Genomic DNA, 27,893 nt, shown 5'->3' with positions numbered 1-27,893 from the left:
GGACAATAATTATCGAATATCTATGTAAGGACTTGAACATTATCCATTTGAATCATAAGTTAGTATAGCCCGACCAGAGCTATACTAACTTATGATGGTCGGGCTATAAGACATTTATTATGACCATTCAATCAATCTTAATAATGTCTAAAAATACATTTGTTTTTACCCGACTGCGCCAGAAGGATGATTATGTTTTTCGAGTGTATTTATGTGGGTATGTATGTATATTTATTTGGCACGGCCTACAGCCTAAACGGCTTGACGTGTCGTTAAATTCGTCTTAATCGTGAGAGTGACACTGGCTCGTGTTAAAATTGATTTTAGGAGCCATAATGTCTTCAAAATATTTTTTTTCTCTCAAAACCTATAGTGGGGTATCAAAATAAAAGGTTTCTTAAGTAGCTTACAAAAATGTACGTTATTTAACTAAATGGCGAGCCAACAACAAAAAAAAAAAGATAAAAACAAGACAACTTAGTGTTCACAAATGCAGTCGGAAGCATCAAATACATTATATCACCAACAAAAAATTAGATATTAGACTATCGATAGATATCACAAGCGTACCAAAAACAACAACACTGGCTGGTGGGCAGTAAATTCGGACTGTCATTTTTGTGACTGACTGATCTTGTGAGTTTGCGGTTTGCGCAGCCCAAAATAATACCTTCCAATAATCTAAGTTCCAACCAACTCTTTGTTCATAGAAGCCGGTATTATTATACAAGCAGTACGTAAGTATTTTGACTAATTAGCTAAAATTATGTAAATCTGATGTATAATTATTTTAACTACTATGCTATAATTTATTTCTTTAACTCATAGCGAGCTGAGTAAAAAATCTTATAAATTCCAATTCAACTAGATATTTGGATATTTAATAGTCTTTATCAATTTAAACATCATATTGTGCCAGTTTAGAGTTTAGATGTGATCATTAGCTTAGAAATAAGTGTTTCAAATGTCTTTATCTACTGCTGAAGTAAACACTCATATAGATGACCCACGCTGAACTGTCCCACCAAACTCAATGACAGGGGGGCGCTACCATCGTTCAACTATATGGTTTCCAACATGGCAAAAATCGGAACCAGCGATCCGGTATTGACGGTGGCGCCCTACTGTCAATGTCATGCATAGGACAGTTCAGTATTTTGGAACTATAACTCTGTTTATTTTTCACTATGATTTATTGTAGCAGGTAAGAAAAGTATGCCTCATAAAAATGGCGTACATAAAATTTGCTACCTTTGCAAGTCTAGACTACAGATCAGATCAATAATCGATTGACAATTTATTTTAATGTATGTTGTGACAATTAATCTGATTATTCACTTATTTTTGTCACTCCTCAATTCTTATAGCTCTTGTTAAGTTAATTTCTATTTTAATAATAAAAAATGTCAGTTTCAATACTTTCATTAATGTATTGTAATCTGTAGTTAAATAGTAAATAGTATAGCCCGACCAGGAACATAAAAACCCTCGCCATGTTGCGGAAAACTAATGGTACTAATTTCTTTTAATGGCAACAGTAACTGAAAACTTCATTGACATGTCACCTTGCATGTCAGTCTATAGCTGTCAAAGTGTAAACAAACTTTATTTTAAATGTGCGCAATTGATTTTGTGAATTAAATTGCTAAAATCTTTTCATAGTCGTGAAAGAAAAGTGATTCACAATGTGTTAAAGTATTTGTCGAAGAGAAATAGTAAGGGTTCGGACAATATTTTCATTGAATAATGTTTCCGACAGAGGTTGTCAAATTGACTGACATGTTTATCGTATAGTACAGTCCACTATGAAAATTAGCTGTGGTTTGTTTCAACTACCTATTTTAAAATTTTTTGTCACTTTCTAAGTGTTGAATTTTATGGAATGGACATGGCGCACAATTTTTGTTGAAGATGCCAAAAAATACTACAAAAAATTAGAATGAATACTGTATTTTTACTTTTTTGATATCTTTAAAAATGACTGAAATATTCAAGCTCAAAGTGCGCTTTTCCGCTAGGAGCGATTTTCCGCGCGGATTTTGAAAATGTGACGTAGTAACATGAAAAGCTGCATGTAAGATATTATCTGTGTACAATGGTTAGAATGGTTAGTAGGGGAGCCGAAGCGGGGATTTCGGGACTTACTAAAGAGTGGCAGACTAACATACAAGGAAATACTTTGTACCTGGTTGATTACCTCTAAGTATGAATTTTTGATACAAAACGGCATTAGTTCTTATGCCTCTCACCCAAAAAATACCTCAATTAAGCCCAAATTTGAGACCGCAGCCAAACTTTGAGTGACGATGGAAACTAGCCTAGATGGAGGACACATGAAATTGAACTTCTGCTTCTTCATTGATAAAGACTTATCATTTACCATACCTTATCATTTTGTATTCCATTTTCAAGTCACTTTTTTTTCGCTTACTGTTTAAATAAAACGTGGGATTTTTTTAAATCTCAGGTCTTTTGAACGCACATCTGAACGATGTCTGGTTTTAATTTCTTCAGTTACTCCGTAACCATGGCGTGCCATGGCGCTTACAACAGTGCCGAAATATTGGAAACTCAAAACTAAGGTACCTACATGGTAGCAATCCCGTCAGTAATAATAATAGGAAAATGTCTTGAAAAATAAGTAAATCGTATATCACTTTATGTAACTAATTTTATTATGTATCATACTTATAACTAATCACTTCATTCAGAACTAGAAAACGATTCCAAGGATTCCACTTTTCTTCAATAGATGATCAAGATAATAGAGTTATTTATTATAAATTGCTCTTCCACCATTTCAATTATTCTATCTTACATCTTACTTGATGAAATCTTTTTCAATTTTATTTACATGGTCATAACATTTTCACCATTCCTCTGCACCAATTTGTGAGGTACACCTGAAACCCCCGATAAAGCAGCTATTATAAGAATAATATTTAAAAAAAACCCTCCTTCTGACGCAGTTAGGTAATAAACTAAATGTATCCAATTTCACTCCAACTTACTGTCAACTCAACGACGCGCTTTAAAATCAAAGATCTTTTTTTTTTTCGCTCACCCATCGACCAAACTTTGTTTTTTGATTACTAAATAGTGTAATAAACCAAACTTACTATGACATGTATACCTCTAAACTCAGTCTGAACTGAGTTACGAGCATTAGAAGTTTGATGAATTTCATACTAGATTTGCTTTTTGCGCGCAGTTTTGTAAGAAATTGCAACAAAATAGTGAGATTGTATATGTAAACAAACAATACCATCCATTAAAGGCTCCAGAAATCAGTATGGAGCAGAATCAGCGCAATAAAAAAATAGCGCAATATTTTGTTGCAATTTCTTACAAAACTTGCGCACAAAAAGCAAATCTAGTATGAAAATCATCAAACTTCTAATGCTCGTAACTCAGTTCAGACTGAGTTTAGAGGTATACATGCCATAGTAAGTTTGGTTTATTACACTATTTTGTAATCAAAAAACAAAGTTTAATAAATATTTTTCTTTTTATCATCAAGCTTAGCAGTCTAATAAGTTACTATGACACTCGAGTTAATCCACATTCAGCACTATAGCCTCCCCTTCTACAAGGCCCTCTACAAATGTCAAAACGTCACTTAACCCTTTTAGCACCAGTTCTTTTGTTTTTGAGAAGATGTACCCAAATTTTTATATCAATTTAATTATAGTCCAGTCGTTTGGTACAAATTAACGTGGTTACCTGGAAAGTGTTCCGGGAGTTTTGAAAATTGGTGATTAAAATAGATTTCGCTATGTTCTCTGTTAGTCTGTTAGTTAAGTGTGATTGCCGCGCTCGTTGCGAAATTGGAAAAATGCTGCCTTAGAGAAGATTTTTGATAGTTACATTCTTTCCTATTTCGTCGTTCCAAATGACGTTCACTGCTGGACAAAGGCGAGAGGCCTTTGGGTTTTCCATAGGTTTTTCATAATGAACAGTCCTGCGCTCCCCGCATTCAGGTTATTCCCGCGACCTTTGCCAGATCGTCGGTCCACCTAGTAGGAGGCCTGCCCACGCTACGTCTTCCAGCCCGTGGTCGCCACTCAAGAAATTTTCTGCCCCAATGGCCATCGTCTCTACGAGCTATGTGTCCCGCCCACTGCCACTTGATTTTAGCAGTTCTGCGTGCTATGTCGGTCACTTTGGTTCTCCTGCGGATCTCCTCATTTCTGATTCGATCACGCAGGGAAACCCCGATCATAGCCCGCTCCATTACCCTTTGGGTGACCTTGAGCCTTCTTATGGGGCCCATAGTAAGCGACCACGTTATATTGTACAGTTTCAACAAAATCCGTTGAGTACTTTTTGCGTGAAAGAGTCACAAAACAAACCCGAGACACAGGAATCTTCCTAGTTCAGGTATCAACCCACCAACATTCTTACTTTTTGTTTTTCCTAATTGTTTGTTATCATAATATTATCTGTTATATTGGTGAGAAATAAACATTACTTTACTTTATTTTAACCTTCCAGACATCAAAAAAAATGTATACTTCAGCAACGCGAATTTTTTTATACTTCAGCATATTTAGAACACCCGGCAGCGTGTCCTGCCATGATCAAAGAAAAAAGAACTCGCAATTTAGCAGGTACATTAATTTGACTGTTTCACAACTCTAAATCTATTTAACTTACATTACATGAAATTTATCACATTTATCAAAGCTTCTTAGCTTGTCTATGTCAAAAAATAATAAAATGAAAAAAGTAGTTGTCAAAAACCTTTTATAAGGCGGATTTTTTTCAATAAGGCGGGCGCGCGCACGGCTATAAACTAGGTCACAAAATTCGGAAAGAACATATAGCGAAATCTATTTATTCACCAATTTTCAAAAATTCCGGAAAACTTTCCAAGTAAAATTAACAAATAACTGGACTATTTACTTGTTATTGAGCACAAAGACACAAACTTGGTTATTTTTCCAGAAAATTTATATTTAAGTGCATAAATGTAAAAATGGCTTCATAGTGCACAAAATTGGCAATAGGTGGCATAATAATGGTAACTTTTTAGCGCCTAGTTTAAAATGTGATTGAACGATGACAACCAACAACAGTTGTCAGTTAGGTAAAATTTTATTTTAGTTGGAAAAAGACAAAAAGTGGTAAATGGGTTAACGTGCGGGGGCTGCAAAATCATGTTGTGACGTCACGCGCGAATATTGGAAATTTTTGAAAATTTTAAAAAGTCCGTAAACTTCTCGAGGCTCTATCTTCGGTAATACTGGATGGATTGAGGTGAAATAAAAACTAGTGTAATGTGTGTGATCTAAACTTTAAATTAAGTCATAATTTAACTTAATATTACAACTTATGCGTGTTGTCCATTGGGAAAGAAGTACCGAGTTTGAAGCGTTCATGAGCAGACATTGCAGTTGAATATTCAAGTTCTGAATTTGATTATTGATGAATAATAAAATAAATCCTACTAGCTCGATTGATGGTTTTATTTAATTTATTTAAACCAGGTTACCTATAATAATATTTTTTCGTTATTTTATGAAAATATCAAATTAGCCCGTAATCCTGAATCCTGATACATAAAGTTAGCCTATTAATTTAACACAGGTACGACTGTACTCGGTGTTGCACTATCAAATGCAATTGACGCGCCTCTATGCCAGGGTTTTTATGTTCCTGGTCAGGCTATAATCTATTGTACTCTCCCTACAAAGATGCTCAACTGAAAACATAAACTTATCTGTCTAATGTTGGTAATTTTCAATTTACCTATAATTTTATTGAACATTTATCACTTGGAGACACAATGTTACGTTGTTTTTTAAGAAGTTATAAGCTTTTTATGAAATTTACTAAATGCTTCATCATCTTTTCAGAGAGATCATATGATCAAAATGGCGTCACAGGTATGTTGGCAAATTTTTGTATTGTATGTACATAATATACCTACTGCTATGACTAATGTTGTGGATGACTCTATGAAAGAGGCCTTAGGTTCCTAGCCTGGTTGATTTAGAAAACTTCTTTCTTAATATTTTTTCTGCATTTACTGGGTGACAATTAATTGGATTTATGTCGACTAACTTGCAAACCATTTAAGGCAAATCATAAGACTTATAATATCAAATAAATTCTACTTTTGGTAGTGAATGTGAAGCAAAACATACTACTTCCTATTCTATGACTTAAAAAAATATTTTCATTGTATTTACAGATTGAAAATATGATAAATGCCTACAAAACATTGTCAAAAATACCTTCCGTTTTGGGCGGTAGGCTTATTAAACATGGTACCAAAATATCATCAAGGTGGTCAGTCAAGAATCTAGATAAAGGGAAGAACACTAAGTTCCTTTACAACTATGTGTTGAATGACAGCTTCAATGTGATAGCAGAGAGTGAATTTGGAATTGATATTAGTACTGAGTGAGTATTATTTTATTATAGCACTAGCTGATCTTGCGAACTTCATACTGCCTATGTTCATCAGAAATAATATAGGGTTCTAATGGTGAAATAATTTTTCAAATCAATCCAGTAGTTTCAGAACCTATTCAATTCAAACAATCAAATGTTTTTTTTTTGCAATATTAGTGTAGACCGTAGATTTATAAAGCAGCTGTGCTTAGTTTTTTTAATAGGATAGGTAAAGGGGTCACAATATACACATTTTGCGAGCTTATTAAGATGTAAAATGATACTGAGGATGTAAAAAAGTATGTTAATTAAATCTGATGAAATTTGAAAGGAAACATTTTTTCAATTTAAAAAAATATATTGTGCTAAAAAAAATATCAAGTTAAAAATAACTGGGATTTTTTATAAGATTTTAAACTTTCGCGTTTCATTTCAACTAAAATAGAAAGATTCTGTTTGTGAACTCGGCTGCAGCATAGCAGGCGAAACTTCAAGCCGTGAGTACATAATGTAACTCATTCATAAATGTCGCGTTATGACCCATGTCTTTCTATTATGGAGTTTTTCGTTCTAAAATTCTGAGCCAGTTAAATTCAATGATCTGAATGGATGCTAAGAATAGCCGTAATAGTTAACTCGCGCACCACTTAGCAACACTGCTCAGAAATTGGCGAAGAGAGCATTGAATGACGTCATACCGTTTGGTGTAGTGGTTCGAAACGGACTACTATTCCGGAGGTTGCGGGTTCGATTCCCGCACAGTACAAACATTTGTGTGCATAAACATATTTGTTTGTATTGGACTGGGTGTTTTCTATGTATAATATGTATGTATTTAAAAAAAAAATGTATTTAAGTATGTTTATATCCGTTGTCTAGTACCCATAGTACAAGCTTCGCTTAGTTTGGGACTAGAAGCGCAGTGTAAAATGTCCAAGGATATTTATTATTTATAATTATACCACTTTTGCAGGGTGCTCTCATCAGTGTCGCCTCGCGAGACGTTCAAGGCAGTCATTCGTGAAGAAAAGGACAAGGATGTGAAGAAGCAATACTTGGAGGTGTGGAGGAAGAACCAACTGCTGCACAGCATCAACCTTACCGCGTTGGACTTACACGGCGACGTCTATGCCGACCGTGAGTGCAATTTTCACCTAATTGGGCATTTGACACCATTCCCCAATAATACCAGAGTAAATACAAATGAGTAGGTCATCTTCATAGAAACGCACCAAGCGCGGTTTGTATGTGAGCGCGCCAATACGTATGCGGTGCACGCACACACTGACACATTTTAGCGGGGATTAGCGGGGTGTTGCGCCGAATTTTGTCAGTGTGTGCGCGCGCCGCATACGTATTGGCGCGCTCACATATAAATCGCGCTCGGTGCGTTTCTATGAAGATTACCTACTCATTTGTATTTACTCTGATAATACTAAAGCACAACAAGGTTTATATCATTTCAACATTATTTTCTTTCCCATCATGTTGAATCAAAATAACGTAACCATTTGGCTTTTCACCACAATTACCACAGTTGATGTTATCAGCGGAAACTGACAAGAAGTTAGCACACCGCATTGTTTTCGCTGTGGTTGTTATTGAGATATCAATATTACCTTCAGAGAGAAGATAATGAAAAAACTGCATTTTGTCTGACTGATTTTATAACTGAAGAAGTGAAAATGGCTTCTAAACTTACTGGTCAAATGGCGAAGACATAGTGTCCTAAAAGCTTACCCCTCTTCCCTTCCACTCATTCAATAGGATATACATAAATATTTCTCATTTTGAGTATGCTTAAAACTATGTGGGCTATCTGAGCATATGCCCAATAAGACGTAATGCCAACCTTTTACATTATAGCTGAATTCGGCGGACTGGACTGGTCGCCCGACGAGTCGGCCGTCTTGTACGTGGCGGAGAAGAAACTGCCTAAACCAGAGCCGTACATCAAGAGGAAGCCCGAGGAGAGGCCACAGTGCAATGGCGGGACCTGCGAGACTGCGCCTAATAATAAGGTATGTAAATAGCAGTCGAGTGTTGCAGTACCTAATAATATATTTTGTTGTTGGTGTATTGTATAATATATTTACAGATTTTATTTTTGTTTTCCAGTCTCTGTGTGTGTGTGTTTTTTTTTACCAACTGCAGCGCCCTCTGTTGCGCGCCTTTTTGCCAAGTAGGTATACTACGAACAGACACGAATTAACAATAAACCGTCACCACAAAATATAACAGAAGGTAAACTCATATACCTATGTACTTCGCTTTGCATACCTACGCTTGGCCATCGCGCTAGGGTTGTCCTGTTGTGTTTTACGTTATTTATTTGTAATAGAACAATGACTCAAGCGAACGTCAGTCGCGCTCGCTTTCATCCGAGACAGTCCCAGATAACGCGTACGTGAGCGGTGTCTGTGTGCGTAACTCAAGCGCGCTTAGTATGGAGTTTACCTTCTGTTATACAGTGTGAGTCACGTTAAAGTGTACATATGAAAATAGATGAAACTAGACCTATTTTTATCGACAAAAAAGAGGTCAAAAAATTTTTGAGATTTTTTTTACATGTGATTTTTGGTTTTACAAAGATAATACAATAGAGAATAATACAAAGTAATAAAAACCACCTGTTATAAGGGCATTTTTTGGAGAAATTTATCAAATAACCAAAAAAACACGAATTTAAAAGCAGATTTTTTCAAAAAGTATAATTTTTTATTATTTGTTGGCATTTTTTGTGTATTTTATGTATTTTTTTAGTATTGCCTGTTATTTAGCATTATTACTGTTTTTATTTTATCAGGATATACCGCTTAGTTTAAAAGTTATTACGTTTTCTTTACAATAAGTAATTGGAAGAAAAAAAAATACTATAAAAAATTTAAAAAAAATCTCAAAAATTTTTTGACCTCTTTTTTGTCGATAAAAATAGGTCTAGTTTATTCTATTTTCATATGTACACTTTAACGTGACTCACACTGTATTTTGTGCCGTCACTGTCAAAAGGGCGCGTAATCCCCCCCGTCGTGCGTCGGTACCCGCTGAAAACCAGCTTCGTGACTTGACGACTTGTCATGTCACGATTTTTACTGAGCGGGCGCCTTTTCAGCATGCCTCAATAAAGTAAAATATACAATGTATGCACCTAAATGTTATGTGCTGAATTAAGTAATTGTATTCTATCTATTCTATAAATAAGTTTATGCGAAACGCGAAAGCCAAATTAGACCGCAATGTCTATAAAGATAGCACATGCTACAACGATATCTTTGTGGTCATTGTGTTACTTTACAATATTTTACATACTTGCTGTATGTATATGAAAGAAAAAATTGTTTAAAGTTTGTTATATTATCTTATCTGGTACCCATAGAACAGACAATGGCACATCAAACTAAACAGAGGCCTTTTTGTATCAAGTATAGAGGCGATTTTGTAAAAATGTACTATGAACAAAGTTGACGCATAATCAATTCTCATTTTTAATGTATATTATTCCTTAATGTATGCGTAATATAATATCAAAATCCTACCAATGTACAACTCTGTACACGGTACCCTAATGGTCGTTCACTTTTACATAATTATGCACGAAATGACCATACTCAGTCCCGCCTACATTTTTTTCTTATGTCTTGTCTATTATTTGAAAAGAAATAAATGACGGTTGGGTCTAGTCGCTGCGGAGAAATATAAGCCGGGTCTCCAGCGCGTCAACAACATTCATCATTTTTTGTAGGTAATTTTGTTAAATGTTGACATGTTTTTGTTGATTGTGTAGCGCAATACATGCGCTGCAGACCCAGCTTAAGGTGTTCAAGCGTCAACTTTGTTAATGCCATAGTCTGATGTGCTGTTACCTAGGGTTTGCTCCCGGGAAATCCCGGTACTCACTTTTCCCGGGAATTCCCGATAATCTAATCCTTTGTCTAGTTCCGGTACTGACGATGCAATTCCCGAGACTTTCAGTACTTTCGGGACTTCAATAATTTATTTTTTTAAAACAATTTTTTGACTAGATGCCATCATCTTTTTACGTACACACTATCAACAAATGAAAAAAATATTCATAAAGTTCCTAATTCATTACTATCCTTTTAAGACTGATTGTTTTATCTGATTGTACTTAGGTACTACTTATTATTTCTTATACTAGCGTGTTTTTTTATAAACCTAATTTAGTTAATTTATGTTTTGTCCCTAACTCTTGTCGCTGCCAGTATATGACATTGATAGAAAGTGAGAAAACATATTTTAACTAAATTATTAGGTTGATTAAACGATTGTTGTTTTTTATTAATATGGCGGTTATGATTTTTAATGGGCATTTATCACTAGTTTTCTCAAGCGAAACCAAGTATCTAGGGGTAACTTTTGACCAAAAGCTTATTTGGAATTCGCACCTAAACAACATCATTCAAAAAGCCAAAATGACTCTGTGGAGTTGTTGTCGAATGGCAGGGTCAAGAACTCAAGATGGGGACTAAAACCCGCAATCGCCCTATGGCTGTACACAGCGGTCGTGAGACCGATAATAACCTATGCCTCTGCCGTCTGGTGCAGCAAGGTCAACCAAATGACAACAATACAGAAACTGAGCAGCCTACAACGGCTAGCCTGCATCACAGCAACCGGAGCACTATCAACGACACCAGGGGCTGCATTAAATGCTCTGCTTGATCTTATACCACTGCATATGCATGTGCAAAAAGAAGCCAAGCAGAGCACATATAGAATCTGCACCCGCACGAAAGTCAGATGGGCTTCTCAAAATCTGATAAGACTCAAGGAATCAGTACTTGAAAACAAACTTCTGTGCATGCCCAGTGACGACATGCATACGGAATGTAACTTCACCAAACTATATTCCGTAAACATACCTCCTAGAGACAAATGGCTAGAAGGCCAAATGTCATTTAAGGAAGGTAGTCACGTCCTTCAGTCGGTACACGGACGGATCCAAAAAGGAAAATGATGTAGGTTGCGGGATCTACGGAGAGAGGCCTAAGCTTAAAGTTAGCCTAAACATGGGGACTGAAGCCTCAATCTTCCAAGCCGAAGTCTTTGCCATAAACAAATGTGCAGAGATAAACTTGGAAAGGAGGCTCCGGGATCAACACATCTACATCAACTCAGACAGCCAAGCAGCACTGCTGGCCTTAATCCTTCGAATACACGTCAAAATTGGTGCAAACATGCACCGACACACTGAATGCACTGGGAAATACCAACAAAGTAACGCTTACATGGGTACCAGGACATTCGAATATAGAAGGAAACGAAGTAGCAGATGAACTCGCCAGAGATGGAGCCGATAACCCTCAAATCGGCGTAGAACCGTTCTGTGGCATCACCAAACAACGAGCCACCACGCTACTAACCGCCCTCTGCAAACAAGAGTCTATTGAGTGGTGGAAGTCTACATCGGGACAAAAACACTCAAAAGCACTCATTCAGGGATATAGCAACAAAGTAACTAAGGAACTGCTAAAGTTCAAAAGATACAAAGCCTGTGCAGTGACTAGAATACTAACCGGCCACTGCAAACTAAACAAACACAAATCAAACATGAACATGACCGAGGAAACTCTGTGCAGATTCTGCCATACAGAAGAAGAAACGGCCATGCATGTTCTTTGCTCATGCGGCCCGCTTATGAGCAAAAGAAGTATCCATCTCGGGCGACACATCATGCACCCGGATGAGATAGCAGATATCACGCTCCAAAGAATCTGGAAATTTATAGAATCAACGGGACTAAGCAGTGAACTCTAAAGACAAGGGCTGCCACAATAGATCAAACCTGGTCGAGCTGGCGCAAATGAAGGCCCAAAACCAATAATAATAATAGTTTTGTCATGTTGTGTAACTGTTTTGACTGGTTTATTATTAAGGTAACAGACCAATTGAACTGAACAGAAAAAGTTAATTTTATTAAAATTACGTACAAATTAGATAATTTGTTTTACTAACCATTCACGTGGGTACCGAAATTCCCGAATTTCCCGGTTTTCCCGGTACTGGCTTAGACCTGGTACCGGTAATTCAGTAACACTCCTTAGTACCGGGACTTGCAACCCCTACTGTTACCTGTATTTGCTTAGTTTGGACATAAAGAACGGCCAACGAGAAGCGATACCAAATGTAAACAAACCCAATGGCATGGTCATTTGGAATAGTAAGGGTGGGTTGCACCATCTATCTTTAACGGTAACTATGACGATAACCGGTGCTTTTTGTATGGAATTTGACAGATTTTTGACGTTGTCAAAGTTAAAGTAAGATGGTGCACCCCAGCCTAAGGGCTTGACTTTGACATATTATGGCGGGAGAACGAGACATTACGACAAATACACAAGATGGGAAGAGACAGAATAGATTGTCAAAGTCGAATCGACCTTTTGTATCGCTTCTCGTTGGCCGTACTTTAGTATTGCTGTGTGACCAAAGATATTCTTGCAGGGCGAAGAGTTCCTGTACAGACAAGACTGGGGCGAGCAACTAGTGGGCAAGCACTTATCCGTGGTGGTGGTATGTCAGCTGGAGACCGAGAAGGTCTCGGTCCTCGGAGGCCTGCCGGAGACCTGGTGCCCGGGACAGGTGAGTCTCATATTACGTCTTTAAAATTACAAGCGTCTTTTTTTATTTTTATCCACAACGAGGAAGCTCTTGGCCTGTATCTCACCTGATGACTCTACTATTAACATTAATATTGACATCTTACATTGATAATATTGGAATTTATTGAAATGTTTAATAATTAATTAATTTAATATTTGCATGTCAGAAATGACTAATTGTGAGATCTAACCATTAACTGTATCCACCTTCTGTACCACATTTAAAGCAAATAAATGATGATTCTGATTCTGATGGTAAGACGATCTGGCCGAAGGTGGAAGCGAGCTTCACCCGGAATCCTTAACCACGGAGGAACTGGCTATCTTACCTCTAACTGCCGGAACACAATAGCAGAGTAAATACAAATGAGTAGGTCATCTTTATAGAAACGCACCGAGCGCGGTTTGTATGTGATCGCGCGCCAATACGTATGCGGCGCGCACGCACACACTGATAAAATTCGGGGCAACTCACTAGTGTCCGACCGAAACTAGTTTTACGACCGAAACCGAAACCGAAAACGAATTTCGGCAACGGTGTCTATTTCGGCCGAAACCGAAACCGAAACTTCCTTACAAGACTCATATTTGAGGGAAAAATAAAGAAAACGTTATTATAAATCAGTCAGTCTTTAATAAATAAATATCCTTGGACATTTTACACTGCGCCGCTAGCCCCAAACTAAGCAAAGCTTGTACTATGGGTACTAGACAACGGATATAAACATACTTAAATACTTTTTTTTTGTAAATACATACATATTATACATAGAAAACACCCAGACCCGTCACAGAAAATTTAAATTCATCATTTCAATTTCTGTCCGGCCGGGAATCGAACCCGGGACCTCTCGGCGTAGTAGTCCGTTCTGAACCACTACACCAAACGGCAAACCAGCCGTTTGCCTTTACTTTATTGTTTTCTCTTTAAATTGCATTAAAATTGAACTTATAAAGCACCTTTTTACTCTAAAAGGTATCAAATTATGTATTAAAAAAGAAAAAGAAGGATTTATAGTCTAGATTTTTTTTAATTATTCGCAATATTCAGGACATCTACATAACCCGTCCCATGGTCGGGTCTTTTACCTTAATAATTTCTCAAAACAAATTTGGTAGTACGTAAGTTAGTATCTACTGTAGGTACTTGTCACTTGGATACCTTGGTGATAATTATACTAAAATGAACTTTGAAACTCTGAATCCATAATATTATCACCATGAAATGCACTATAGTCATTACTACTACCTAACTAATGTTTGTTTACGTATAGCATTTGCCAACCAAAAAAAAAATTATAGGGTAGATTAAACTTGATTATACTTTTATCAGTCATATTGAATTTTTTTTTTATGTTTACTACCCGCTCTTATGTTATAACGACTTAAAACGAGATAAAACTTACCAAATTCAAAATAAATCACTCGAAAACTCGCCACCACAACAAAACAAAACTAACAAGCAAACAAACAAGCGAGCAAATCACGACATTGGCTCTGATCGGATTCATTCGCTCATTGAACGCGCCGAACATGACCGATAACAGCGCGGAAACTCCCGAATGCACATTCGGTTTCGGTCGTAGTTTCGGCAAGTTTGCCGCCGAAAACGAAACTAAACCGAAACTCGTGTTTTTACCGAAACTCAACCGAAAACGAAACCGAAACCGAATATTCGGTTTCGGTCGGACACTACAACTCACCGCTAATCAACGCTAAATTTTGTCAGTGTGTGCGTGCGCGCCGCATACGTATTGGCGCGTTTACATATAAACCCCGCTCGGGCGTTTCTATGAAGATGACCTACTCATTTGTATTTACTCGAACTTGACGGCCAGTGCCCGGTGGGAATACGTGGAAATGTGAATTCATTTCAATTCAATACTAAATAAGGTTCAATATCCAGGTTGTTTTCGCGCCGGACGGCGAGAGCGTGGTGGGCGTGGCCTGGGAGACGGAGCCGCGGCGCCTGGGCCTCAAGTTCTGCACCAACAGGCCTAGCTACATCTTCAGCCTCACCAATGATGGGACTATGAGTGAGTATAACAGTATTGCATCATGCATAGGTTTTTAAAGTCAATTATTCCATAAATAAATAAACAGTTCAGTTAAAGCCTAGTCGATGTATGGAACAAGGTGTCGAAATAGGATGCAAACACAAAATATACAAGCTTTTCAACTTCATGGAATCGTGACGTCACAAAAAAGATGAGACTCTTTTAGGTAATGTAGATACGCGACACGTGCCCACGCCACGTCCCTTCTATGAGACCGTTTTTTGACATCGGAAAATGCTTTGCGCATATCCACTGATCCAAGAGGTCGGCCAGTGGGTTATATGGGACTCTCCTCATGCTTGACTTATGGTCCTATGTCCCCTAGATGGAGCAGAGGGCGTCCACAACAGTCCTCCATTGCGTTCGGTCTTGAGCTATGTGCCATGTATACCGGCACAAGCTATAAATAAATAAATAAATAAATCTTTGGACAATTTCACACAGCGCCAGCTAGCCCCAAAGTAAGCAACTTAATGCTTGTGTTATGGGTGCTAGCTTAACGGATATACTACTTATATACTTTTTTTTAAATACATTAATATTATACATAGTCACACCCAGACCCGTCACAGAAATTAAAATTCATCATTTCAATTTCTGCCCGGCCGGGAATCGAACCCGGGACCTCTCGGCATAGTAGTCCGTACTGAACCACTACACCAAACGGCCGACAAATGTGACTATGTGTTTGATCTCGCTCCAAGTCTTGCCGATCTTCTTCGCCTCGTCTGCCACAGTGCGCCGCCAAGTTTGCTTGGGGCGACCACGTTTGCGTTTTCCTTGCGGGTTCCAATCCAGAGCCTGCTTGGGGATGTGATCGGGATCCCTTCGGAGAGTGTGGCCAATCCAGTTCCACTTGCGGCGCTTGATCTGCTGGTCTATCGGAATTTCGTGGCAGCGTTCCAATAGCTCGACGTTGGAGATTTTCTCAGGCCAGTAGTAATACTCTCCTCATGCGGGGCCATAATAATATGATATCACTAGAATAATAAACAATATTTTTTCTTGTGTTTCAGAGAAACTATCTAGCGAAGGCATGGCAGTAAGGTCGCCTCGCTTCTCGCCCGAGGGTGATCTGGTGTGGTTGCAAAGAACCACGGGCGGGCCACACCACGCGTGCCACGCGCTTGTCATGATGAAGAAGGGACAGGTAAGAAAGAAAATGAAAGAGAGAGATAGACAGAGAAAGATAGATGAGTAATAGTATGAGAGAGAGAGAGAGAAAGACTGTCTAGTGTTGGTATGACCCTGAGGTCGCCTCGCTTCTCGCCTGAAGGTTACTTGGTTGTTGGTTGGTTGGCGAACCACGGGCGGGCCACACCACGCCTGCCACGCGCTTGTCATGGTGAAGAAAGGACAGGTAAGAGAGAAAATGAAAGAGAGAGATAGACAGAGAAAGATAGGTGAGTAATAGTATGAGAGAGAGAGAGAGAGAGAAAGACTGTCTAGTGAAGGTATGACCCTGAGGTCGCCTCGCTTCTCGCCTGAAGGTGACTTGGTTGTTGGTTGGTTGGCGAACCACGGGCGGGCCGCACCACGCCTGCCACGCGCTCGTCATGATGAAGAAGGGACAGGTAAGAAAGAAAATGAAAGAGAGAGATAGACAGAGAAAGATAGGTGAGTAATAGTATGAGAGAGAGAGAGAGAGAGAAAGACTGTCTAGTGAAGGTATGACCCTGAGGTCGCCTCGCTTCTCGCCTGAAGGTGACTTGGTTGTTGGTTGGTTGGCGAACCACGGGCGGGCCGCACCACGCCTGCTACGCGCTTGTTATGATGAAGAAGGGACAGGTAAGAGAAGAGAAAGTGTAAGAGAGATAGAGAGAGAGAGAGTAGGAAAGGTGAGTAATAGTATGAGAGAGAGAGAAAGAAGTTGTCTAGTGAGGGCAGAAAAAGGAGAGTAATAGTAGGGGGTGAGAGAGAGGGCGACTGAGTAAGAGAAATACTGTGAGAAGTTGTCGAGCGAGGGCATGGCAGTAAGCTCGTCTCGCTTCTTTGGTGTGGCTGCAGCGAACCACGGGCGGGCCGCACCACGCCTGCCACGCGCTCGTCATGATGAAGAAATGACAGGTAAGAGAGAAAATGAAAGAGAGAGATAGACAGAGAAAGATAGGTGAGTAATAGTATGAGAGAGAGAGAAAGACTGTCTAGTGAAGGTATGACCCTGAGGTCGACTCGCTTCTCGCCTGAAAGTGACTTGGTTGTTGGTTGGTTGGCGAACCACGGGCGGGCCACACCACGCCTGCCACGCCCTCGTCATGATGAAGAAGGGACAGGTAAGAAAGAAAATGAAAGAGAGAGACAGAGAAAGATAGGTGAGTAATAGTATGATAGAGAGTGAGAGATAGAAGTTGTCTAGTGAGGGCATGGCCGTGAGGTCGCCTCGGTTCTCGCCCGAGGGCGACTTGGTGTGGTTGCAAAGAACCACGGGTGGGCCACACCATGCCTGCCACGCGCTTGTCATGATGAAGAAGGGACAGGTAAGAAAGAAAATGAAAGAGAGAGATAGACAGAGAAAGATAGGTGAGGAATAGTATGAGAGAGAGAGAGAGAGAGAAAGACAGTCTAGTGAAGGTATGATGACCCTGAGGTCGCCTCGCTTCTCGCCTGAAGGTGACTTGGTTGTTGGTTTGTTGGCGAACCACGGGCGGGCCACACCACGCCTGCCACGCGCTCGTCATGATGAAGAAGGGACAGGTAATAGTTAAAAATCAAGAAAAAAAGAGATGGAAATGAGAATATTAGTAGGAGAAAGAGAGAGGGCGAGGAGATTAAGAGTTGTCTAGTGAGGGCATGGCGGTGAGGTCATCTCGCGTTTCATTCGACGTTGATTGACTTGGTGTGGCTGCAGCAAACCACGTGGAGAGTAAAGGAGGAGAAAGACGGAGAGAGCGAGTTTAAAGTCAGTTAATAGCAGTTTCTATTAACGATCATTATCCTTTGCGATGAAGGATTTCTCTAACTTACCTTCTTTCTTTACCCAATCTTAAAGGTGTCCGAACGGATATGTGGATTTTAGCCTACGCGCAGACCACCGACTTTTAGTTGGCCAATAGTTGGGCCCGATTCTAATTTGAATGAAGAATCGACTGATACCAAATTGGTGTAATGTGCGCACTTTCATACATCTCCATACTGATCAACAGCCCGACCCAACTATCGGCCAACTAGAAGTCGGTGGTCTGCGCCTAGGCTTAAAAAGAGAAGTATAAAGCATCAGTCCATCCTGTACCTTTACAATAACATTCCAGAGCGAAGTGTCAACCATCATAGACATTGTGGAGACCGAGATCCAGATCGCCAACGGCTCGTTCCACGGCCTGTACTGCCAGGCGCTGCCCGAGCGCTGCTTCGTGGACAACAAGCGAGTGTTGTTCTCCACGCCGCAGCAGACTGAAGTTAGATCCTACGTGGTCAACTTAGGCAAGTGTAGCACTTGGAAAAAGGACCTATGTTTATTTGTTTTACATGGTTTTTTCCGCAGACAGGTAGCAACTTAAGAAAAAGTACAACTTCTACCAAAGATTTTCACAGAGCCTATCCTAGGTGCTTCCTACGACCTTCACCAGATCTTCGGTCCACCGATTGAGAGGCCAGCCTAAAAACGTATTCAGGTCTTTTCTGTCACAACGGACATCAGTTCTACGAGTTACGTGAACCGCCCATTGCCACTTAAGTTTGGCAATTCTGCAGGCTATGTCGATAACTTTGGAGGAAATCTTCGGGGGAGACCTTTGCCCAGCAGTGGACGACATTTGGTTGAAACTACTTAAGTATCATGCGGCTTGTTGCCAACGGCTCGTTCCACGGATCGTACTCTAACATGCAATAATTGTTTTTACAGAAAGCAAACACATTGTGGACATATCGAACAGGACGACGCCCGGCTCTACGTCGGTGCTGGACATACAGTCCAATGTAGTCCTGGCTGTTTGCTCCAACATGACCACTCCTGGACAGGTAATAAAGGAATAAAATTTAAATATTTGTTGTTCGATGGAATTGGATTTTTTACCTATTTGAAAAAAAAAAAACCATATTTTGGTCTGATTTGGCGTGTTTGAAAACTCTACTACTACCTACTTCAGAAGTCACAGGTTTGGTCCCTGTAGTATACAAACATTAGAGGGCATGGACATTTATCTGTCAACTAGCTGACCCGGCGAACTTTGTTCCGCCTTAATGGCAATAAATAAGCAGACTTTTTTTTTATTTCGAACGGGATAAAAAGTATCCTATGTCCTTCTCCTGGCTCTAAACTACCTCCCTGACAATTTTCAGCTAAATCGGTTCTGCCGTTCTTGAGTTATAAGTGGAGTAACTAACACGACTTTCTTTTATAAATATAGATATTGACGATGTATTGTGTCCATAGGTCGCAGCTTTATAGGGTTACACATTCTCTTATTTATTTGTAGTAAGAGCGACTTTGCTAATAGTCAGATGTTCAGTCGACTGCACAACTTAGATCAAGTGTCCGCAAATTATAGAATGTGTGTGACCGGCATAAAGTTCACTTTGCTTTACAGTTGTTCGTGAGCCGAATGCCGACGGCGGGAACAGAGGCCGACGCGCGCTGGGTGCGAGTGAGCGAGGCGGCCGACGTGCCTCTCTCTCTTGCTACCAGCTCGGTGCAATACTTGCAGCTTACGCATGAGAATTCGGAGGACAGCGTCAGTATGTATCGCTCTTAGAATACATGTTACAATAACGGGCAATAAATATTGCACATCGACCTTTGGAAAGAGAATCGGTTAATTTCGGCTCGTAGAGCGTTATCTCTGTCGCACACTACCTATACCATTGACAAAACATTATTCAATGAAAATATTGTCCGAACTCTTAGTATTTCTCTTCGACAAATACTTTAACACATTGTAAACCACTTTTCTTTCACGACTATCAAAAGTTTTTAGCAATTTAATTCACAAAATCTATTGCACTATTTAAAATAAAGTTTGTTTACACTTTGGCAAAACGTCATTGTCAGTCATTGTTCAAGTGCGACAGTGATAACGCTCTACGAAACCGAAATTAGCCGATTGTCTCTTTCTAAAGGTCGATGTGCAATATTTATCGCCGGGTATTGTACATTGATACTCGACCTTAAGACAAGGCGGTACGGTTCACATTTGGGTGCGAGTGAGTGAGCCGGCCGATGTGCCTCTCTCTCGCCACTAGCTCGGTGCAATACTTGCAGCTTGCGCATGAGAATTCGGAGGACAGCGTCAGTATGTATCGCCCTTAGAACACATGTTACATTGATTCATAATCTACCTTAAGCTGAGGCGGTACGGTTCATATTTCGGTGCGATTGAGTGAGCCGGCCGATGTGCCTCTCTCTTGCTACCAGTTTCGTGTAATACTTGCAGCTTACGCATGAGAATTTGTATCGCCCTTAGAACACATGGTACATTGATATTAGACTTTAAGACAAGGCGGTACGGTTCATATTTGGGTGCGTGTGAGCGAGACGGCCGACGCACCTCTCTCTTGCTACCAGCTCGGTGTAATACTTGCAGCTTACGCATGAGAATTCGGAAGACAGCGTCATTATGTATCGCCCTAAGTGATACATTGATAATAGACTTTAAGACCAGGCGGTACGGTTCACATTTGGGTGCGAGTGAGCGAGGCGGCCGACGTGCCTCTCCATTGATACTCGACCTTAAGACGAGGCGTTACGGTTCACATTTGGGTGCGCGTGAGCGAGGCAGACGTGCCTCTATCTTGCCACCAGTTCGATGCAGTATGTATTTGCAACTCACGCACGAGAGACCTCGGAAGATAGTAACTGTAGTATCTATCGCCCTTGAAGATGAGGTAGTACCTGTGTTAGCACGGTCTAATGATAGTCGCGTATGGCAAACAGTTGGTGTCGTAACTGAGCCGATCGAATCTTCAGTTTAGAATAATAACTCACAGCTTTTCATTGGTTCCGGAGGGCACTATCAGGTTTTAGTAGGTAGGCCCCTCCAGAGTCCCACGTAACCTGCCAGTGGGTATGCGAAAAGCCTTTCCTGATGGAAAAGCGGGTGTTTTAACCCTTTATACGGTAGTGGGAATATATTTCCCTCTATATTTTGAACTTTATTCCCTTCTCTTAAGGTCCAAAAACAAAAGAGCTCATAGACTAGTTAAAAGTTAACCGCCTCTGTGGTCTAGTGGTTAGACCACTTGCTTCAGACGCAGAGGTCCCGGGTTCGATTCCTAGTGGGGGTAGATTTTTCTGTTCGGTTTGGTTGGTGGTAGGGCTTGTTCTAAGTCCGCCTGGCTAGCTACCACCATCTTACCTAAGTCTGTGGCCATAACAACAATGTTAACAGCATTGTTGTGTTCCAGCAGTTAGAGGTATGATAGCCAGTTCCTCTGTGGTTGAGGATTCCGGGTGAAGCTCGCTTCCACCTTCGGCCTGATCATCACTTACCATCAGGTGAGATACAGGACAAGAGCTTCCACGTTGTGGATAAAAAAAAATCTTTTGGGCATACCGTTAATGGTTAACTAGTCTATGAGCTCTTTTATCATCGCACAGGTTAAATACATACATATGTCATTAACTTTGTCGCTGTCCACAGAATCATTCACGGCGATATACATGGCGCCGCAGAAGGAAGGCAAGCTGCCGCTGGTGGTGTGGCCGCACGGCGGGCCGCACTCGGGCTTCGTCAACGCCTTCGCTAGCGAAGCCGCTTTCTTCGCCATGCTCGGTGAGTCTGCTTACTAACGAAGTCCGGTCGCCGAGCAGATAGAACTTCGTACAATGACCCCAAGCTACCCATCCTTATCCTTACCGTCACTGTGCGACGGGCGGCCGCAGTGAATGTGCGAGCGCGACAGCAATATAATTACGCGCGCGCGCGAGGATGGGTAGCTTGGGGTCATTTTACGAAATTCTATCTGCTCGGCGACCGGACTTTTAGGCATAGCGCATAATTAGCTAAGTTCCTGTGGTGGTACAGTCAGCGTCAAGTAGTTCGTGATACCCAAATTGGCCAAAAAGTTATTACAATTGTAACAAATACTTGTTGCGAACTTTTTGGCCACTTGGGTGTCATGAACTATTTGACGCTGACTGCACAATGTGGGGGACATAATGTCACGAGTCGAGATTTCAGGAGGGTAGTAAGCTATATTACGTCACCCCTCCCGCACCCTTCTACTACCGCAGGAAACTACATAGAGCGCTATGCCTCTAACAACAGATCTGATATGCTATTGGAAACAAAAACCCAACGGACATAGCAAATTAACATTACGACACACCTAGTTAAAATTTAATGATCGCTTGCTTGCTACATATCTTCCTGTTGTCACTTGCTGGTAACAACAGACAGCTTAAACTTCATCCTCGCTTCTTCCTAAATTATCCTCTATTGCAACATACACTAAACACACATGCTCGTGTTACGTCGACGTTTGTGACCCAACCAAGCCTTCCTTGCAGGCTTCGCGATGCTCCAAATTAACTACCGAGGGTCCACAGGCGGCGGCCAGGCTTCCGTTGGCTTCCTGCCTAAGCGGGTCGGCTCAGCTGACGTCGTAGACTGCAAGCTCGCCACAGATATAGCCCTAAAACAGTTCCCGATCGATGAGAACAAGTTGTGCCTTGTCGGAGGCTCGCACGGAGGCTTCCTGGTCACGCACCTCAGTGGACAATACCCAGATCTATATAAAGTTGTGGCAACGAGGAACCCGGTGACAGATGTCGCTACGATGTTCAATTCCACTGACATCGCGGATTGGTAAGTGGTAGACTAGATTCTGTTGCGGTGTTGTGATTGATTTAGCAGCTGGACTTCTTCAGTCTACGTCGTCAGATTTTTGGTAAGTATTTTAGAGTATAGCAACGGAGGCCTGACCTAAACCGCCTGTTACATTTGGGACAAATTATACTTCGACATACACAACAGTATAACTCGAATGAGTCGCGAGTTTTGTAGTTTTTTGACAGTTGCATTAATTCAGACTGACAATGACAATTACCGTAGGTGCTCAATCTTTCAACTGACGTAATGCTCACACATTTATTTGCTTCTTTCTCTTCTTTGCTCCTTTTTATGCCAATGACATGGGTTTTGGAAATCACACACACATAAATACAAATATCCACTCACTACTCACGAACTTAGAAAATAAATCCCGCACAATAAAATTCTGCCTTACTAATAAAAATCTATTTGCATCCCACAGCGCAAATTTCTTTTTAAGATTACTAATTTATACCCATTACTTATAAAATTCCTTGACTAATATTGAATCTGTTTAAAACTAGGGTATAAACTTACGTAGAATACGCGGGGCGAGTGACATTGAGACAAATATCGCACGTCTCTAGTATGCTACGAAACAATGAATTATCTTAATTAAAATCAGATTTAATATCCATCCATATCAAATAGAAATTGCATAAAATAAGTAGTAAAAGAAAAAATATCTGACAGTTAAAGTGACATGAAGTTTTGCATTAGTGCCAATAAATACCATAATATACTATTTTTTTTGACAAATGGCTATCTTTAGGTCTGGCCTCCGTCCGGATAAACTACCGCGGCTCGACCGGGCACGGCGACGCGAACGTCCGATGCCTACCCGGCAACACCGGCAATGACGTCACCGACTGCCTTTTCGCTCTCACCTCCACGTTAGAGCGGGACGACCAAATCGAGGGAGTTCTGTTGTACGGGAGCAGTTATGGGGGCTTCATAGTGGGGCACATGGCTTCGGAATGCCCGGACGAGTTCTTGGCGATGGTGATGAAGAATCCGTTGATAGACATGGCCACTAAAGGACAGTATGCAGATAACTCTGACGGGTAAGTGAGGTCAAAATGCCTGTTTCGATTAACTTACTTGTGTAAAATAAAAGTTGCTCTCATAGAATCAAATGGCTAAGTTTTTATTCTCAAAATGGCTCTACCTATACGTCCAACGTGTTTGTCTAACGCCCGTTTACAAACGATGCTTGCTTAAATGAAGCAGCAAATCGAACGTACAGCGTTGAATAGAGCTCTGTGATTGGTTCGTGTATGACCCTGTGCGTCCACTCCACGCGCACTGTGAGACCTCATAGTAATGTTTGTGAATACGGGCGTAACACTCTTTCAAACACCCTGTATGAATATATGAACATATCTGAAAAATACAAACAATTTTAGGTATCCCTTCTCTTAGCACAGAATCCTATGGTAGGACCCAAAAGATAAAGAGACATGTAAAGTGCCCCATAAGGGCTACCTTTTCTATAACTATATTTTGACGTTCATAAGTGCCACTTGTGGTCTAAACCAGCGGTTCCCAAACTTATTTAGTCTACTGCCCACTTTGAGAATAAATTATTTTTTAGCGCCCCCCATTTTTGTAGTCAAGAGTCGAGCTCAGTCGGTGTCTAAGAGTCCTCCTAGTAGATGACGCCTCCCAAGCCTCTACACAACGTCCCGATTTTTTTTTCTGGGTCTTTTACCGCCCCCCTTTAAGCCTGCAGCGCCCTCAAGGGGGCGTTATCGCCCACTTTGGGAAAGACTGGTCTAAACTATGTGCCACTTGTGGTAAATATTTTTGAATTTGATTTTTTTTTAATCAAATATCATAATTTGTACACAGGTGCGCAGTAGAAGCCGGATTCGAATTTACAGAGAAGGGCCCGGTGTCCGAGGAGCATATGCTCGCCATGCGGCGTTGCTCGCCCATCGCGCACGTGCACAAGGTCAAGGCGCCCACCGCTATGATGTTGGGAAGCGGCGATAAGAGGGTGCCGCTCTTCCAAGGACTGGAGTACGCCAGGAGGCTCAAGGCTAATGGGGTTACCACTAGGTCAGTGTGTACAACGGATTTTTATGGATATAGGTCGCATAACGAGAGTTGAGGCTATCAACACAAGCAAAGATTTGTATCAGTATACGCTGTCGTCTTGCGTAGTCGGACTGACAAGTGCTTTCTATCTCGCTTGCAGACATTTAACAAGAGCGAGGTAGCTAGTGTATTCGATTTGGACTTGGATGTGTAATGTGTCGTTTTTGTTATTCAAATATTACGTCAGTGTAAATACGTGTTCGCCTCAACTTTCGTTGCGCGCCCTATACAAAATCTTTAGTGAGCCATGCGGCGTTGCTCGCCCATCGCGCACGTGCACAAGGTCAAGGCGCCCACCGCTATGATGCTGGGAAGTGGTGACAAGAGGGTGCCGCTCTTCCAAGGATTGGAGTATGCTAGGAGGCTCAAGGCCAACGGGGTTACCACTAGGTCAGTGTGTACAACGGATTTTTTTATTAATTTAGATCGCACAACGAGAGAGAGAAAAAGAAAAGTTTTGCGTAGTAAACATTACAATCCAAAGTGAATAAAATTAGGACCGTTTGGTCAGGCGGGGTTAATGGTACTATTCACTCGAAATAAGAATAATCATTAAAATTCCACTATCGACAATGTTAGTTGGAAAATATTGCATTAATCGAGCATGAATCATCTCATGAGTTATATATGCTACACCCCAAGTCATATTGAGTGACAACCTGAAGTCAAGGCCAGTGTGCCACAGCCACTAGAATTGCGTAGATTCCGTTATTGGACTGTCAAAATATAGATAAATCACTCTGCCCGCATTGTAGTCCGAAACCTACTTAATTTACTTATTTAATGAGTACTATTTAATTACTTCCTATCTCAGTGAACAGCTATTTGACGTTAATTGAAAACTGATATAGGTAGTGTGTGGACACTGAAAAAAAGCTTTTCAAAGCATACAACTTTTTACGGCCCAAATATTCTTTGTAAATAGGTCCTCTTCGGACTGCGGTGTACGTACAACCCAATCGCCTTTTTCGAATTGCGATTCAAATTCGAGGTCCTATAAAAAATTCATTTTTTTCGATGATTCACACCAGTGTGAAAACTCCTTTTCAATGCGGATCGCATTGAAAAGGAGTTTTTAAATGCCCGGGTGGTCCGAATTTCTCGTAGTGTGAAACGACTAACGCCCCATTTGCTTGGTCTAATTTCTATTTTGTTTTTCCAGGATATACATGTATGACGACAACCATTCGCTGTCTTCGCCGGCTGCTGAAATGGACCACGTTATCAACACAGCCAGCTGGTTCTTCCAGCACCTCTCGTGAACACCTTGACTGATTGACGTAGCATCCAACCAATTTTTATACCTTCATAAAATATTCTCCGACGTAGTATTCAACCAATTTTTATACTTTCATATTCTCCCATTTGCTAACTATAGATATAAGGATGTTTTGTATAAGTAAAGTAGTGGAACTGACAGGATAAATATCGAATAAACATAAGTAGGTACTTTTTGGATACGAATTTGTGATAAGCCTAAAATAAAAATAGCTAGTCCTTTTCAATTCTTCACATCAGGGGGTTCTTTACAGCTTTTGATATCATTTTCTGGTTTATCTGACTTTGTCGCTTATGCCAGAATGAGAGAAAGATAAATAGATCTCACTAAGCCCCAAAGCTTTAGGATTTTGTACAGAAAAATAATTTCCTTTTAGATATTAATTTACCTACTATTGAAATTTAGATATTAGTTTTCTGTTGCTATTATGTTATTACTTTTTGAACCTATTTAGCGAATGTTTTCGTGCCAGATCTATTGTTAAGCTTTATTTAATATTGCATTTTTTCTTATACACGCAAATATTTACTTGATTTATTATGCGAATCATTTTATTTTATTATTATTGAAAGCATTTCTTTTTATCATTGTACAGTCAGTTCTGGAGTTGGCTCAATTTTGTAATCAATATTATATGTAATATTATTTAACAACTTTTTGCTGACTGTACATCGTTACTTTAGTTTATTAAAATAAAAAAAATATTTGTTAGATTTTTTTGTGTTTTATTTAAATACATACGAATGCTAAAATATTCCATATTATTTGATATTAAACCAGGCCTGTTCATCTCCGCGAGTTTGCATCGAAAACAAAACACGCGCGACAACCCCTCCTGAGGTACCTAATCGACAGGACAATCACGAGCGAGTATTGACGCACGCACGTGTATTCTTCACCCATTTGCATTGTAAAGACAATAAACTATATGTAAAATCGGTGGTGTAATTAATACTGTGCAGTATTTTTTAACTGCCCGAAGAATAATAGAAACACAAAATATAATTAATACTTAATCATGTATTTACTCCGCCATTTTCCGTAGTTTGGCACCTCACGTCACACATCAATTTACCGAAGTCAGCCCTATGGCTTCGGCGCAGTACCGAACACTGACGTTTGTCAACAAAATGGTGCTTGACTCTTGAGACAGGCTAAATTACACCATATTGTTAACGACATTAAGCATACATTTTTTTAAATACCTTCGCGAAGTAAAACTTCTGTACGTAGTACTTATTATTATTCTGTGATTAAACCCTAAAAGTCGTGTTGAATAAGGTTGTTTCGCAGCACTGGGGAAGGAACTGACTCAAATCATTCTATGAATATCTCAAACATTTTTTTATTGAATACAAAAGTGTACCACCTGCTGTGACAGTAGATTTTGTATTTATCAAATTCACATCCCCAGCGAAGCTCCATAAAATTTTCTGCTCAATTTAGTCCAAACCCAACCTTATACCCATTAATTTTGAAGTAATTACGTCCAAACAAATTGCCAGTGAACATGTCCACGATTGCACCCCGCTGCCAATAAAACAATATAAATAAAAGCTACTCGGTCGTTTGATTGCTACGTGCACTTACTCCCTACTCTTAGGCGCTTGAAAGAAAAGTGTAGTAAGCGCCACTGGGTAGTAATTTAAAAGACGAAAGGGGTGTATTAAGACTGCTGATAATGTCC

The 27,893-nt window shown here is 40.2% G+C and overlaps 1 protein-coding gene across 1 annotated transcript; it reads left to right on the top strand.

The window, feature by feature from the left end:
- Positions 1-364: 364 nt before the first annotated feature.
- LOC135074382 (acylamino-acid-releasing enzyme-like) lies at positions 365-26,917 on the top strand. The gene is made up of 15 exons (XM_063968650.1): positions 365-737; positions 5,859-5,888; positions 6,197-6,408; positions 7,373-7,536; positions 8,266-8,420; positions 12,865-13,002; positions 14,929-15,058; positions 16,096-16,229; positions 18,328-18,499; positions 18,921-19,036; positions 19,606-19,753; positions 21,655-21,786; positions 22,524-22,821; positions 24,679-24,888; positions 26,090-26,917. Exons 2-15 carry the CDS (start codon positions 5,868-5,870, stop codon positions 26,187-26,189), a joined length of 2,130 nt encoding a protein of 709 aa, XP_063824720.1. The 5' UTR covers positions 365-737; positions 5,859-5,867; the 3' UTR covers positions 26,190-26,917.
- Positions 26,918-27,893: the final 976 nt, after the last annotated feature.

This window comes from Ostrinia nubilalis, chromosome 9 (assembly GCF_963855985.1).
Source record: "Ostrinia nubilalis chromosome 9, ilOstNubi1.1, whole genome shotgun sequence".
Lineage (NCBI taxonomy): Eukaryota > Metazoa > Arthropoda > Insecta > Lepidoptera > Crambidae > Ostrinia > Ostrinia nubilalis.
The sequence above is the reverse complement of the archived record's forward strand: the minus strand, read 5'-3'. Positions and strand labels throughout refer to the sequence as shown.